General features: G+C 36.1%; 1 protein-coding gene across 1 annotated transcript in view; it reads right to left on the reverse strand.

Annotated features, from left to right (window-relative positions):
* Positions 1 to 17,101, reverse strand: part of SPEF2 (sperm flagellar 2) — a 62,762-nt gene that overhangs the window by 25,956 nt on the left and 19,705 nt on the right. Inside the window, 9 exon segments of the mRNA XM_067315405.1 lie at positions 1,203 to 1,360; positions 2,170 to 2,278; positions 3,316 to 3,572; positions 4,415 to 4,518; positions 5,361 to 5,434; positions 10,286 to 10,364; positions 10,516 to 10,646; positions 11,189 to 11,408; positions 14,984 to 15,152. Coding sequence (XP_067171506.1) covers positions 1,203 to 1,360; positions 2,170 to 2,278; positions 3,316 to 3,572; positions 4,415 to 4,518; positions 5,361 to 5,434; positions 10,286 to 10,364; positions 10,516 to 10,646; positions 11,189 to 11,408; positions 14,984 to 15,152 — 1,301 coding nt within the window.

Below are 17,101 nucleotides of genomic sequence, written 5' to 3' on the forward strand. Positions count from 1 at the left end.
TATGTCCAACTGACTCTTTCTTTTAAATATTTTAAAACCTCTTCTCAAAATCTTTAATATTATGTAAAACTGGTCCATATCCTTTGAAAAGGTAAAAAGGTAATAGAAAAATTCTGAGTTCCAGGGCAGTTATCCAGCAGGAAATAGGCTCTCATTTTTCTCAAGGTCATCGTTTTATATTTCGGCTATTTTATATTTTGGCAATTCTTATTTCTAATGCTTAATTGCAAAACATGAAGAAAAGTGTTTCCACTATGACTGACAAACCTCTGAGAATTTTTGTGGGATTTTGTGGGGATAGTCCTCTTTCTTGGGGGAGTGATTCCATTTCTTTGTTTTTATTTTCTACAATTGCCACAATTTTAGCTTGGGGTAAAGGTTTAGAAAATTGCTTTTTCTTTTCAGATTCTAATTTTTCTAGTTCTTTTTCTTCAAAATAATTTCAACAAATCACATAGAATTTGGTAAAGTTAATACATGAATCACCCTATAGCTTCTGAACCAACAGTAGAAGTAAATTATACAATATCTGTAAAAACAACAAACATTTACTGTGTACTTTTTTCATATATTTAAATTAATTTGAATGAATCTATAAAATTAATGTGCCCATTTATATTTGAGAAACTGGAGAAATGTGCTCTTTAACATTAAATTGTAGCAGTTTGAAAAGGGAGTCACACCATTACATTTCTCCAACCTTATACCACTGAATTTCAAAGAATTTGGATCCAATTTATACGGCTTATACGTAATTAATTACATGTATAAAAGTGAAATAAAACCAGACTATATTAATTTTACATATTAGTATATAAAAGTCATTATTTTTTAATTGATCCAAATCAAAACCTTACCATTTATACCATTAAAATAATTTTCCATTGTCAAAATGATAAAAGTACACTTATCAGAGGAAACATATTTGCCTCTGCAAAGCTATTCTGAGCTTTGCCAAGAAAATATTCAAATAAAATTACATGACAATATTTTGCATGTAGAAAATAATTTTGTTTATATACATAAATATCTGCAGCATGAATAAAAACTCTATCACTGACTCAGAAATCTGCAACATCTCTCAGGGCCAGTGCAAATGGCCAGTGTTTTCATGCAGTTTTATATGTTAATTATTAGTTTTAATTATAAACAACAAAGAATTTTCTTACTGAAATGTAAAAAGTAGGAACTGAAAAACTTACTTCTATTCTGTCTTTTGGCAATTTCTTCCGTAAGGATTTCCTTTACTGTTTTACACAAAAGACTTTCTTCAGTTTCTGCATTGACTTTCACTAGAATATTTTGACGGATTGAAAACCATTTCTCTAATTTTGGCCATGTGTCTAGAAAGCCTGAAATTCTACAAAAATTATATCAATGTAACTACTGAAATAACCGCAGGAAAATAAAACATTTTGCCTAACCAATAAACAAAAGTAATAAAAAAAAATCTAATCTAATATTAAAACAAATCCAGCCAAATAGTATTCCACGCACATCAACCTTTTTATATTTAATATAGGAAAATTTCCCAAATCCTATTTTTAGAAGTATAGACTTCTTAGTCTATACTAGTGTATCTTAGTTTTTCTTGTCACAAGTTAAACCTATATTTTCTTTTATCACAACTAAAACAATAATAATAAATGATAGTCTTAAATAATATGATAGTCTAAAACAATCAACAATATCGATTACTTAGAAACAAATGTTTTCTTGATTTTCCTCTTTATGTAAATTCAAATATCTAATGATTCAACAAAAAAATACAAAACTTTTTTTATAAATATAATAGTGGAAGATATCCATTTTAGGAAATCTGTAACTCAGACCAAGTGCATTTCACACAAAGGGCAATCACCTTACACATTACATCTCTCACACACACACACACACACACACATATGTGTATGTAGTTCATTCAATACATATTTGAATAAGAAAATCTTCTTATATTTTGGAAAAGGAAAAACATAAAGTTTTATCTTGTAGGATTATTTATATTGTGTCAAGAATGAAAATACCTCTAAGTTTCATGTCAGAGAAACTCTGAAGTACAGTCTTAACGGTAGGCATGTCAGTATCATCATGGGTCACATGTGAGGTTCAGATTGATTATAAGGCTAAACATCCGACTGAAGCAACTTTATTGTACTTCATATAACATACCTATGTAGCATCTGGTCCCTGGCTAAGTCAGTCTTCTCTTCTTGGATTTCGGCATCTGAAGTTTGATTGTTGTCCTCCTGTTCGATTTGAGATGACTTTGATTTATCTGCTGTGTGAAACAGCATATATGAGCATATGTCAAAAAAAGTAACTATGTAGTCTAATTATAGGCCTTAGATAAAATAATTATTAAAAGAAACATTTCAATTCTTTCATCTTACATTTTTTCACCTAAAAATTGGATGCCAAACTTCTTACAAAAAGAAAAGTCAGAGAAAATCACTGAAATACAAAACAGAGCTGGAAAGAACCTGAAGAAACCGTCTTGCCTCGTCCCCTGGTTGAATGCAGAACTAATTATAGCACTAACAATCCTGATGGATGCTTTGCAATCTTAGAGTTTTCCAGAGGTAGAGATGAGACATTCACATGAGTAGACTATTTCAGGGTTAATTATTCTTACAATTAGAAGGGGTTTTCCCAGTCTAATCTGAATTTTCCCTGAAGAAACTCAAGCTATTTATTCCTTTCCCAGTCAACAATGGACAGATATTCCATTGCATCTGAAGATCAGGTATCCTCTCTCTCTGAGTCTTCTCTAGATTAAAAAAAACCCCTTTAATTGGTTAGAATTAGCCCAATTTCATATATTTCTGATATCTTTTTTGTTCTTTTGACTCCTTCTATCACCACATTACATCTTATGAAATATATTCTCTTTGGATTCCTGCAATTATATCATGTATTATCACATTTTCAAAGTGTTTTGGCAACACAAGCTCTTTAAATTAACAAGAATTTCAAGTTTATTTTATATATATATAAAAAATACATATAAAAATACATATAATACATATTATATGTATTATATTTACATAATATATAAATTATAAAAATATAATAAATAATATGTGCAAAATAATTACTATAATACTATATATTATATATAAATATAATATGGTATGTATTATATGTATTATATACTTTATATTTTTAATGAAAATATGCAACTCACTATTATGTTGCAAAGTACTCACAACAAACTTCGAGAGATTTAGTCATTTCAGTATTATAGCAATGTTAATTTTCCCCTTTTATCAGAATCTGCTTGTCACTTAACTTATTTAAAGGTAGTCAGAAACTCACATTTCAAGTTAGCCATGCGTTTCAGTACTGTGGTATCTGATATATCCAATAATATACAAAAATCAAACACAGGTGAGGGGACAGATGGTTTGTTAGGGTCTGTGGGATCTGCAACCAATAAGAGCTTTCCAGAGTTTTCATCTTTTGCATCCGCTTTGTCTGGATCAATCCCTGAAAAGGCTTTTTCAAGTAGCTTTGCCTGATTTATTGTCATTGGAAATCCATCCACAATCCAGCCCTTCTCTGGTGGTGTTTGGCTAAATGTAAATGAAGAGCCAGAATTATACAGTGAAATCACAGCATAATAATAAGAACACCTAAAGAAGAACTTGCCCTAGCAGTCTTTCATTCTGAATTCAGTATATTTAATATCTTGACAAATAACAAATATGAAGACCATTAAAACTAAAACTGCAAAGCAATAGCTTTCCAATGAGAAGATAACATGAAATACAACTAAAAGTGAAGAAAACAGAACAATTTTTGCTGTCTTGATGAAGTTTTCAAAACCAATCTCTATATAAACTGTGATCAGAGATGAATTTCACTATTTTCCTCTGCTAACTTTTGCACTGTAGTAAAATCTGCTTCATAACTTTAAAGTACTAATGGGAGTAGTAAAACTTTAGTGATACTCATCTGGGAACTTAAAGTACTAATTGCACATCAGGGCAGATGAGACAATTTTCTGTCACGCAAGAATAGACAAAAACAAATAAACCTAACTGCCAAAGTACAGATGCTTGGATTATGCATCTCACACGAAAATTAAAAGAAAAATATTAGCACATGCTGAATAGCTTTCTACTAATGAATGTACAGCAAAATAAAGACATTAGTTATACTTAATGACTATGTGCTAGTCATGTGTACTTTGTATTTACCATCAGTGTTGTACAATTATGTCTGTATAATTTAGGGCTAGATTCAACTGCTTTAAAATGAGCATTAACTAGCTTTGCTGATTAGCTCACTTTCCCAGTAGAATATGCCAGTGTTCCAATAAAATACTCAATAAAGAGAAATAGGTGGACATGGACCTACAAACTGGATAATTACATTCTAAATAACCGAGAAACAAAGCTACACAATTTCATACTTAATGGCTTCCAACAGGATGTCAATTAGCAATTCGTCGGGAATACTTTTTCCTTTCTTCAACAATTTCTGTGATGCAGCACCAAGCTGGGCACGTACAGAGAGCTGTGGAAGAGTGCAGGTAAAAGAACATGAAAGACTAATGCTGAGAATGTTCACAGCACTCACTGTTAAAAATATATGATTCTATATTATATTCATTTATTTAATTATATTTAATGTTTATTGTATTACCTATTAAGGAGCAATAGTTTCAGCTGATGTAAAGAAGGCCTAATTTAACTGAAGCCTCCAACTGAACATCATTGCACCAACAAAAATGGTAGACAGAAGTGAGGTTGAGAAACAAAGGGTATGAAGGCCAAGAGATAAAAATTAAGTCGCCTGGTTCTAAGCTTATTCTGATTTTCACTGCTGTACTGCAACTGACTTTTTGCTTTCTGCCAGCTTAAGAAAAGATTCAAACTTAAGTCTTCTATGGCAGCATTTAACTTGATTGGTGTTACCAGAATCTTGCTGTTTCCTAGGTTTTGAAGTATTTTTCAGTCAAGATCAATAAAGTCCGAGATCACTTGTAGAATTAAGTACTTATGAATGCAAAGAAAAGAAACCTTGTCATGGGAATGAATGAGCAGTTTGGCACCAGTAGGATCACAAATACATTTTTGTTAACTCAGAAATGACATAGAAAGCAGTAGATCTTACATAAATGTGAGATTTAATGAGATATTTACATATAATTCTAACAATATGTACAGTTTTAACCAACATACACAACAACAGCTTTTTATAATGAAGTCTGTTTTCATATTTCATACAGAAAATGATTGCAGTAAGGTCTATAAATGAAATCAGAATGATAAAATGGTATCCCTGTTCTGCAGCTTAATGAGAAGATTTTAATTAATGCATATTTATATAGTGGAAGTTAAAATCAGATTACATACCTTGGATTGGTCATCCTGACTATTGTCTGATATAATTCCTTGACCAGATAGATCCTTTTTGACAGGACCATTATCTAAAATAGGTACATTATAATGTTTGACATTTTTATTACTATAATACTAATTAGTATAGGTACATAATAGAAGTACATGCCTAATTATTGTCCTCTGAACAAATCAGAATGTAAAGGTATATGCATTAGAATCATAGGATCACTGAATAATTCAGGTTGGAAGGGACCTCCATAGGTCTGTAGTCCAACTGCCTGTCCAAAGCAGCACCAGCTAGGAGGTCAGATCAGGCTGCTCAGTTTGTTTACCCAGTGTGATTTTGAAAACCTCCAAGGATGGAGAATGCACAGCCTCTCTGGGCAACCTGTTTCAGTGTTTGACTGTTCTCATGGGGAAAAAGCTTCTCCTCATATCCAGTCAGAACCTCTCTTTTTTCAGTTTATGCCTATCACCATTCTTTCTCGCACCACGCACCGTCATAAAGAGCCTTACTTTGTCTTCTTGATAACCTTCTTGTAGTTACTTGAAGGAGTAGTGCTGTTAGGTCCCCCTGAAGCCTGCTCTCTGCAGGCTAAACAAGCCCAGTTCTCTCAGCCTCTCCTCTCCTCTCCTGGCTAGTGGTTCCAGCACCAGACCATTTTAGTGTACTTCCACTGAAACTCATTCCAGTTTGTCAATGTCTTTCTTGTATTGGGAGGCCCAAAACTGGACACAGTAATCTAGATGCAGTGCAATGAGTGTTGAGTGCTGGATATAATCCCTTCCCTCAATCTACTGCTTATTTTCATGTTAATATGGTCCAAGATGCTTTGGATCTTCTTTACTGCCAGGGCACCCTGCTGGCTCATGTTCAGCTTGCCCTCTGTCAAGATCCCCAGGTCCTTTTCAGCACTGCCGTTCCCCAGGCCATCTGCTAAACCTGTATTTTTGCAAGGGATTATTTCTTCCAAAGGTGCAGGATTTTGCATTTGTCCTTGCTGAATTTCATAAGGTTCTTGTCAGTCCTTTCCTACAGCCTGCTGGGTCCCTCTGAATGACAACCTTGCCTTTGAGTGTATCGACTGTCCTCCCCAGTTTGGTGTCATCACAAATGTAATAAGAATGCACATCCTTGCCTCTTCAAAGTCATTGATAAAGACGTTAAACAGGAAAGGTCCCAGGACAGACCCTTGTGGTACTCCACTTCTTAGCAGCCTTAGCAGCCTACCTTAGCAGCAAATAGTGTATGACCCATTAACACTACCCTCTGAGCTCAATGACCCAGTTTTTTACCCATCTAGTTGTCCACCCATCCAGACCATAACATCCAAAGTTGGATACAAGAATTTTGGGGGAGACAGTGTTGAAAGCCTTGCTTGTAAAATCAAGACAAATGATATCCACTGTTCTTCCCTCATCCGCGAATCTAGTTGTTTTATCATAGAAGGCAATCTTGTAGATCAGGCATGATTTAACCTTGGAGAAGTTCATGCTGGCTGTTTCCAATGACCTTCTTATCCTTCATGTGCCCAAAAATGTGTTCCAAGAGGACTCGCCCCATAATTTTCCCAGGGACCAAAGTGAGTCTAACTGACCTGTAGATCCCTGAATCATCCTTCTGGCCTTTTATGAAGAAGAGTGCAACATTTGTTTGCCTTTCTCCAGCTGTCAGGGACCTCCTCTGATCTCCACGACCTTTCAAAGATGATAAGACAGCAGCCCTGCTATGACATCTGCCAGTTCTTTCAGCACCGTTGGATGCCGCTCTCTAGTTCCCATGGACTTATAGGGGTCAAGTTCTCTCAAGTAGTTCCTGACTCGATCCTCACCCATTGCTGGTAGTCCTCCTCCTTGAATCCTGTCTGTAAGCACAGAGGCCTGAGAGACCTTGCTGATGAAGGCCACAGCAAAGAAGGCATTGAGTACCTCAGCCTTATCTGTGTGTGCTGTCACTAAATTGTCCACCCCATGCAGAAACATGAGTTTCACACATTTTTCTTGTTCAGCCTTTTACTAATGTCCGTCTTAATATTAATTGTCCAGAGAAATGTAGTATCTACAGTTTGCCTACAGCCGTATTTTCTTTTCCATCACTTATTAAAGTGAAATCGCCACTCTTCAGGCATTCTGTCTCCTGAGAATTAACTTCGTGGCACTGCCTGCTTTCTTGGTGAAACTGCTGATAGGATTTTCAGGATTATAAATTCTTGTAATGGAGGATCCTTTTAAGCATTTTACAGGAATGCCTTTCCAGTACAGCACTATTATATTCCAGGATAGCAAGTAATCACCTTTTAATTTTTTTCTTATACCAGTATTAGAAAAGTCACTAAAGACAATGGCCTCAACCCTATAAACTTCTACAGAAACAGCAAAGCTCCCCCACATGACTAGTTCAGTTAAATTCTATGGCATTAGACACATATTGAATTTTCTTATAGAAGGCTAGGGATTTGGAAGGAGCTCACAGATCTCCTCCTCATGCAAACCCACCTCTCTAACTTGCATCACCCCCAGATAAACAGGCAGATGGAAAGAGTTAATCGGATCCTGGAGCGATACCTCTAGTGTTGCAGCGACTTCCTCCAAGGTGACTGTTCTGCCACTAGTGGAGTTTGTTCACAATAATAACACTCCTGCATCTACACTGCAGCCCCATTCTTTGCTAACATTGATTTCTCCTTCTGTAGTCATCCAGCTACACTAGCTCTCTTGCATTTACTTGTAGCTAAAAAAGAAGAAAGAAGAAAAAAAGAAAAAAAAATAAAGGAGACTAGGAAAAATGTGGGCCTGATGTTGAATGGGGCAGAGGTGACAAAGTACATGGAAAAGGTCGAGGTACTAATGCCTTCTTTGCCTAAGCCTTTACTGGTGAGACTTGCTTTCAGGAATCCCATTCCCTGAGACCAGTGGGAAAGCCAGGAGCAAGGAGGACTTACCCTTGGTGCAGGAGGATCAGGTTAGGGAACATTTAAAAACTGGACATACACAAGTCCATGGGACCTGATGGGACACACCTGTGAAAGCTGAGGGAGCTGGCTGATGTCATTGCGAGGCCACTCTTGTTTACCCTTGAAAGGTCATGGTGATCTGCAGAGGAGTTCCTGAAGATGAGGAGGAAGCAAATGTCACTGCTATCTTCAAGAAGGGCAAGAAGGAGGATCCAGGAAAGTATAGGCTGGTCAGCCTCACCTCAATCCTTGGGAAGGTGATGGAGCAAATATATCTGGAAACGGCTTCCAGGACTGTTAAGGACAAGGTGGTGATTGGGAGTAGTCAGCATGGATTCACAAAGGGAAATCATGCCTCAACAACCTGACAGCCTTCTACAGTGGGATGACTGGTTCAGTGGATGAGGGGAGAATAGTGAATCCTGTTTGTCTTGACTTTTGACACTGCCTCCCATAGCATCCTCATAGACAAACCAATGAAGTACGGACTGAGTTAGTGGACAACGAGGTGGACTGAAAACCGGCTGAACTGCTAGCCTCAAAGGGTTGTGATTAGCAGCACAAAATGAAGCTGAGGGCCAGGAACTAGTGGTGTACCCTGGTGGTTGATACTGGGACCAGTACTGTTTAGTATCTTGACCAATGACCTGGATGATGCAACAGAGTGCACTCTCAAGCAAGTTTGCTGATGATACAAAACTGGGAGGACTGGAGTGGCTGGTACACCAGACAGTTGTGCTGCCATTCAGAGGAACACTGACAGGCTGGAGAAAAGGGTCAACAGGAATCTCACAAACTTGGGCCAGCAATGCACCCTTGCAGCAAAGAAGGCCAACACCATCCTGGGCTGTGCTAAGAGTGTCAACATCAGGTTGATGGAGGTGGTAATTCCCTTCTACTCAGCACTGGTGAGACAACATCAGGAGTGCTGTGTCCACTTCTGGGCTCCCCAGTACAAGAAAAACAACAACATACTGGAACAGGTCTGATGATAATCAGGATGATTAAGGGCTTGGAGCATCTGGTATATGAGGAGAGGCTGAGAGAGCTGGAATTTTTTAGCCTGGAGGAGAAGGCTCAGGGGGGCTATTATCATTGTGTATGAATACCTGAGGGGAAGGAGTAAAGAAGGCAGAGTCAGACTCTTCTCAGTGGTGCCCAGTGAAAGGTCAAGAGGCAATGGGTACAAGCTGAAATACAGTAAATTCTATTTAAACATAAAACTTCTTTACTGTAAGGATCATTGCACACTGGAACAGGTTGCCCAGGGAGGTTGTGGAGTCTGCATCCTTGGAAATATTCAAAACCTGATGACAATATTCTGAGAAACCTCCTCTAGCTGACCCTGCTTTGTGCAAAGGGTATTGGACTAGATGATCTCCAGAGGTGCTTTCCAACCTTAGTGACTCTGTGATTCAGCATTTAGTTGTCTGAGCCCAATGCCAGCTCCTTTGTTGATAAGAGCTGTTGTACAGTGGTGAGGGCCTGCCCCTCCTTCCTTTGTGAGCTGCTTTTAAGCTGAAGCTCTCTTCTTGGGCCCTGCCTGTGGTACATCATTACTGTATAGCAGTCATGCCTGCACCCTGTCTCCTACCTTTTGGATTCCAACCCTGATCCAGACCTGTTGACTTGACTTCCTGGTTTGACTGCAGACTTGCTTTATCAGCAGACTTGTTGGGTGATCACTGGACTGAGGCTCACCCTGGTCACTGTCTTCAGACCTGATCCTGACCCTAACTTGTTGACTCAATACCACCACTCTTAGCTGGTAAGGTGACTGCCCTGTCTGCGTTTCTATCACCCTTGTCTCCCAGCCCACCTTCCTTTGTGGAACAGCCTGCCCTTGCTGCTCTCAGACACTAGGAATGTGTAGAAACAAGAAATTCATAATGGAAACTACTGTAAAAACTCATCATGGATACTATCTCACATGTATAAGGGGAACTGCCATTTAAATCCAATTACAAAATAATATGTATTTACCTTTAGTTCCATTGATAGATGTAGTTTGGAGTCTCTTTAAAACTTTCTGTGATGATTTCGATGAGAAGTTCCTCTGGACCTTGTATAAATTAAGAAAAGAAAAGGATTAGAAAGGAAACTACATATTACAGGAAAAAGAAAAAACACAAACTGTCAATCCAAGCTGAGCCTTGAAGTCTTCTAATTTAAAACTTTACTCAAAGAATAAGAAATGGAAACGATATGCTTACCTCATTTTGTTTCCCAGAACTCTCTGCTTCCTGTGGAATAAAGTTGTTTTCACTTTTCTTTTCATTTTTAAGAAAAGCTTGGATGGCTTCCTGAACCAGAATATCAACAGATAGTACCTGAATATTGCAAACTAATACACAAAATATAAAATTAGAGAACTGTATAGTTTAAGTTGAGCAAACATATAGTGACACTGTTATTGCAACTAAATTCACTATGGGAAGACAGCATTATTACATGCAAAGCAATGCAAAGTTGCTTTTGTTTGGGCTTTTGATGTAACTTGTTTCCACTGTTTCTTCTCTGTAACCATTGCACACTCATAATCACACAGCTACCTTGCTATTCTCTTCTACAACAAACATCTTCAGAGAAGTCTAGCAGAAGCATTTCTTAAATTTTCAGGAAAATTTAATGGCAGAAAAATGGCATTAAAAACGGCAGAAGAAATATAGCAAGGCAGCACAATGAATTAACACTATATTCACATTCAGGTACTTTCATTTTGTTTTGGAAAATAATGAATGAATGTCTTGCAACCAATCCCTGCAAAATACTGATACATCTGAGGTTCCAGGATTAGTAATGCAGTGATTCGCATTGTAAACTAGGTTTTAAAAGCAAATAAACTTTAATCTTTTTAAAGAATTTTAGGGGAAAAAAACTCTCTACCTTTTTCAAGAAACTTTACACAGGTAGTTTTTCCACTAAGAAGTTTTCCCAAAATACATCCCTTGATAGGAAATGGAGGAAATACAGGTGGTAAAGGTTTGGGTTTTGGAGGATAGAAAATCTCCATCAGTCTACGAAGCACATGACCCAGTATATTATTATTAAGAGGAGGTTTGTTTTCACTGTTCTCTTCAGGTGGGCGCCATTCCCCTGTCATACTCTGTGTAAATGACAAATTACCAATTTGTCAGTATGCCTTGTCTTTCATCTTTTTAGATATATTTAATTATATATAAACATATATGCAACAACGAAATTTGATTGATACTAAATAATAAAATATTTTTATACTAGAGCCTTGTTAAATGCTATAGTAATGTCACGTTCATTAAACATTTACTAATACTCACTAATACCTACTTGAAGGAGGAAAGCACTCTTATACCCATTTTTATAGATTGGTAAAACCATTTTTTTAATTCCATAAACATGAACAGTCATTTCACCAATACCACAGAGCAAATCAGTAGGAGATTTTTGGAACAGAAGCCCACTATCCCAACATCCAGTATTCTGAGAACTGGAAAACATTAATTCCCAGTATCACATATAAATTTCTAAATGTTTTGTGAACAAAGATTTCAAATAAATATATCTGCTTAATATGCATTTAATAAACAAAAAATATATAATTACAGGAAGTTTCAAGGGAGAGAAATACTGACTGGAAACCTCACGTACATCTACACAAATTGGTCAGTGGTATGAGTTACCAGAATATAACCTAATGAGGTTTTGCTAGTAAAATTACTGCTACTGACAACTGCATTAGGTGAAAGATGAGAATAGAAAGATGTAGTCAAAATAATTAAACAAAATTGTGTTTTTGCCACTGTAATCTACATGTTACCAATATTGTATCTCATAATAGTGGTGAAATGCTGATAAAGTATATGTGCAGTTGATTCTGTGAGAAACTAAAAGAGAACATTTTAGCAAGTCAGAATAATACTAGTTTTGTTTCATTCATTATTTGATGGCAGGCTAGTAAACAGCTGTTTGAAAGATATGTGGGCTAGTAATATCCCTGATTAGACTCTGGCTTGTCACTCCATTTGGAGGTGCAAAAAAAAGCGATGAGAGGCAAAGGTCAAATGTTTCAGCAAGGGAAGCTCCAACTAGATTTGAGGGAAAAAAATGTGGACAATGAGGGCGCTTAAGCACAAGAACAGGTTGCCTTGAGAGGCTGTGGAATCTCCATCCTTGCAAATATTCAAAAGCGACTAGACAAGGCTCTGAGCAATTTGATCCAACTCCAAAGTTGGCTCTGCTTTGAGCAAAGAGGTTGAGCAAAGAGGCTGAACTAAATGACCTCCCTGCCCCTTCAACGAAAAATTTTTTAACGATTTTATAAGTTAGGTATTTCATTATCATCAGCAACAGCATCCAGTTCCTTTCTAATTACTACTGAAAGACAATATTTTAAATTCATGTTCCAGGTAGAATATACAATTTTTTTCTGACCTGATTATTATAAATGATATATTGCCACAGCATACATTCCACTAACAGAATGTGATCAGTCTTTATTTTGAATATATGTGCATTAGATAGAGTAACACCATGTAACTTATGATCACTATAAATGAAAATGTTACCTATCTTTAATCAATACAAACATTAAAAAATCTGTTTGAGTTGCACGATATCCCCTCTCTAATATATCTCAGAGAAGTACTTCTTAATATGTAATGGCAAAGATGATACACTTAGAAAAAATCAAATCTTTGTCCTATCTGAACCTCCTTCCTTAAACATATGAGAAGAGATGGACCAGCTGTTTTGAATTCTATTAGAAAGGCAGGAAAAGTGAATTACAAGTGGAGTGGGTTCTCTATTCCAAGTACTCACCTTTCAAATTTCTGGCCTTTTATATCAGAAGCTTGCTAGACTGTATCTCTCTTGAGCTACCTCATCTGTCAGAAACAAGTTTTCAGATATCCAGACAGAGTCATACAACTCCTGGTTAACACTCTGAACCGCAACTGGAAATTACTTGATATTTTGTGCACTGCCTACTGCTGTGCTTGCTTTGGGTGATTTCATTAATTTATGAAGTGATTAGCCACAACTGATGTGTGGTAGTTTCCAAATATTTACAAGCTCAGTCTAATGTGGAATGTGCAACAGACTGATAGCACTTCATTTTGTTCTTGTGTTTTATTAAAAACGTTTCCTTTAGTCAGTATTCATCATGTAAGCTTAGTGTTCTTGAGAGATGCCAAAATTGCCTGTTCTGAACTTTATTTTCCAGTGTTAAGAACATCAGCATGAACTTTACCAGAATGCCCAGCCAGTACACTTCTAACTAGAAGAAGTAACACTTTAAAAGTATTAACTGTTCACTTAGCTTTTCAGGTGACATAGGTGTAAATTGGTGTCAACAGTTTTGCACATCACATTAGTTCAGCTTTTGATGAATACTGATTAAGAAAGGGATAAAACTAACAACATCTGGAAAAACATTAGTTATGTGACTGTGCATTTGAAACAGATCAGTAGCGGAAGAGAGACTTTAAAGGTATCATAAGTTAAATGTTTGCCACCTTAGTGCCCTTTTACATCTAGAGAAGACTATGCGGACTTTATAAAATAAACAACAATATTACTGAAAAACTTAATTTTTTCATTAGTGCTCCCCAGTGACCGTTTCCTCCCTGCCTGTCTTGTATATTTGCTTTTGTTCACCTAAAGAGAGTGATCTTGAAATTTATCAGTCACGTGAGTTGATATGGTCTGAACAAGGATCTTGTAAATAACTTTAATCAGAAAAACAAGTGTTAAGACTGAAACCAAAGTCAATTGAGCTGTCAGGCATTCACCACAGAAACTCCTAACAAAAGTTTGTACTCACTGCAAAAGAAAATGTACCAATTGGTTCAGGATGTGGGTAAAAGCACATATATTGTGGTCATCATTTCCCAAACAAGTCAAAGACAGGTTATTTGCAATGATTTTGCCATAGTATAGTTAAACAGATTATCTGAAAGACTGAAAACATAGTGGGCATTTTTTCAAAGAAAAGCATCAGTAATGCTGTAGTTTGGAAAATATAGAATATTTTTTAATTGTAACAAGGCAACATTCATCCTTCAATTTTCACTTGTAAAATTACATATCATATTGTAAAGTTGCAAAAAACTATTAAGGCACCCTGAAAATAGTTACTTGGATTCTAACAGAAGATTAACAAAAATAAAAGACACTTTTTATAACTTTTACAAGTGCTACCGTCTTAAAGTAAATGGATAATCCAAACCAACAGATTCTGTTAGAAAGCTTTAATTCAAAACTGCTGAAATTAAGAAGACTATCAGGTTTGTAACACATACTGTATTTATTTTTACTTTCCTTTACTGGCTACTTCCTGTTACACTTACAAATGTGATGGCATTAACTACACTTTAAAATTCCAATTATCTAAAAATAATTGCATTGCAATTTGCATGTTAGTCCTATGAACTCAGGAGAGAAATATAATCAGTCTTATATACAAGCATGAAATTAAAATGATGTTCCAAAATTGCACAGGCTCTGCAATGCTACTAACATAAAATATAACCATATGTATTTCATATAGTACATATGTCATGTACTGATATGAAAATGTATGTCAAATTCTGATATCATAAACTATTAAAAGAACAAAACGTATTGTAACATCACAACAAAATGTTTACGACTATGAAAAACCAAGATGTATTTTCTTTATTATGTCATGTCAATTTGATGTACCTTGTATTCACCATAATCTTTCTCATCTAACAGATTCATTTTATCCAGCTCTACAAGTTGTTCTGGGCTTGGTTCATTTGGCATAGGTTGAATTGAAGCTTCTTCATATATTGGTTTTCCATTAAAAAAAAATTCTTTCCAATCACACATCAGTTTGAATGGAATTTTGCTGCAGGAGAAAAAAAAACAATGAGTTTCAAAACAAAATTAAATGAATTAGCTATCTGAGAATACTGGGCCCAAATTTACAACAGTTACAGTCATGAAATAAGCATAGTTTATCATGCTTTCCATAATAATTACAGCTTTTTAGGGGGAAACTGTAATAGTCACTGTGCTTGATTACTTATATGGTAATAGCAGACACTTGTAAGATTCAGTATCTTCACAAATGTGTCATCATACAACATCTGGCTGGCACAGCTGTGCAGTAACAGTTTTGCTATAGTTATGTTTCCCTGCTCCAAAATATTCTCTTTTGTGAGGCCTCCCTCATCAAAAACCTGTACAGTTTTTTCCTAGAAGCTAAAAATAATTCACGATTATATGAGTAGTTCAGCTCTTTTTTTCTTTTAGAAAGAAAAAGTATTCACATAAAACAACAAGATAAACTACAAATAGTAACTAAATTATTTTTCTTGCTAAAGGCCAACACGACACTGACATGACACCTGTTAGAATTCTACGGCTGCTAAATAACAAGATAATTAATACAAGCAGCTTAAATCTGACAAATGTTCAAAACGGAGAAGAGTTCTACTGTTTTTTAAAGTTACATCAATTTGGGCTTTCTTTCTTGAAGTAATGATTGTAGATAGTTGAGTGTTATGCTTTAAATCAGCTCTACACATGCTGTTTTTAAAAAAATGAAATACATCAATGAAATGCATGGAAACACTGACAAAACCTACCTGCAGTAGCAGTGAATGCTGATACAATCTTGATGTGCCTCTTTCAAAGGTATTTCAAACATTTGTGCAGCACTCGGTGCAAGCAAATGTGACACTAGCTTATACTGGATCCATGACCGTGTCAGACAAAGAAATCAACACTAAACTGTGTCTAGGCTGACTATTTTATCAAGCATCTACTGGGGCTAAATTTATATAATTTAAAGCTTTATTCTTTTAACATACAATTACACTAAAAGGTAATGAAGCTTTTGACATACATGCTAATGCTGAATGGCTTACCCCCTAGTCTAATCACTGAATACTTTAGGAAAGAACAGCAGCAACAGAGATCCCAAACCCCCACTCTGTGGTTGTGGAAACACTCTTGCAGCACAGGCACATGAAGGTTGCTGCCTTTTTCGGACCATCTCAGAAACTCTGATGCAATGAGGCGTGTCAGAGGAGGGAATCACAGCACGTTGTACTCTGGGTATTTTAGGCAGAGTTGCTACCCTTAGGACAACCCAGGCATGTTAATATATCTTAGGAATATCCTTCAGGCTGCTTATATTACACAGCAGAAACATTCAGCTAGTAGAGCAGCCTGGAATGAGATGAGCACCACTCAGTTTTTAACTTATAAACTAAGGAATTTCTTCGTAGAAAAGGAAGTCAGTAGCTCCACAAGTGGTAGAACCAGTGAATCTTGATTTCCTAAGGATTCAAGTTAGTTGAGGTTTCAAGAAATTATGCTAAGGCAGTAACATTGGTTCACCCTGTATTACAAATCAGTGAATCCTCAAAGGAAAGCAGTATCATGATTCTTCCACACAAAGTAATTGAAAATTTCCTGTGAGATATCTGAGAATCCACATGAGATGTTACTGGTGCTTAAAACAGTCTGAAAAATGAATCTTTTTCACTGAGAGCAATCTATGTGAAGGCTCTTTGCCATGTGAATTCTTTGATGTCTTGTAAGGACTGAAATCACGTGCATAATTTTCCTTTACTGGAGGCATTAACGGAGAGACTCTGCCTGACTACATATGTGAACAAAACTTGTAAAAACTGCACATGTATGAAATTGGTATCTATTGCTCATATTAGGTTAAAATTGGGTTCAAAATTTGCAGGAGAGGGGACACTGATAAAAAGAGAAACTTGTGCAAATATATGCAAAAAACATGGTTGGTATAATAACTGTATATTTACTTATTATAATAAT

The sequence above is a fragment of the Apteryx mantelli genome, chromosome Z (assembly GCF_036417845.1).
Source record: "Apteryx mantelli isolate bAptMan1 chromosome Z, bAptMan1.hap1, whole genome shotgun sequence".
Taxonomy (NCBI): domain Eukaryota; kingdom Metazoa; phylum Chordata; class Aves; order Apterygiformes; family Apterygidae; genus Apteryx; species Apteryx mantelli.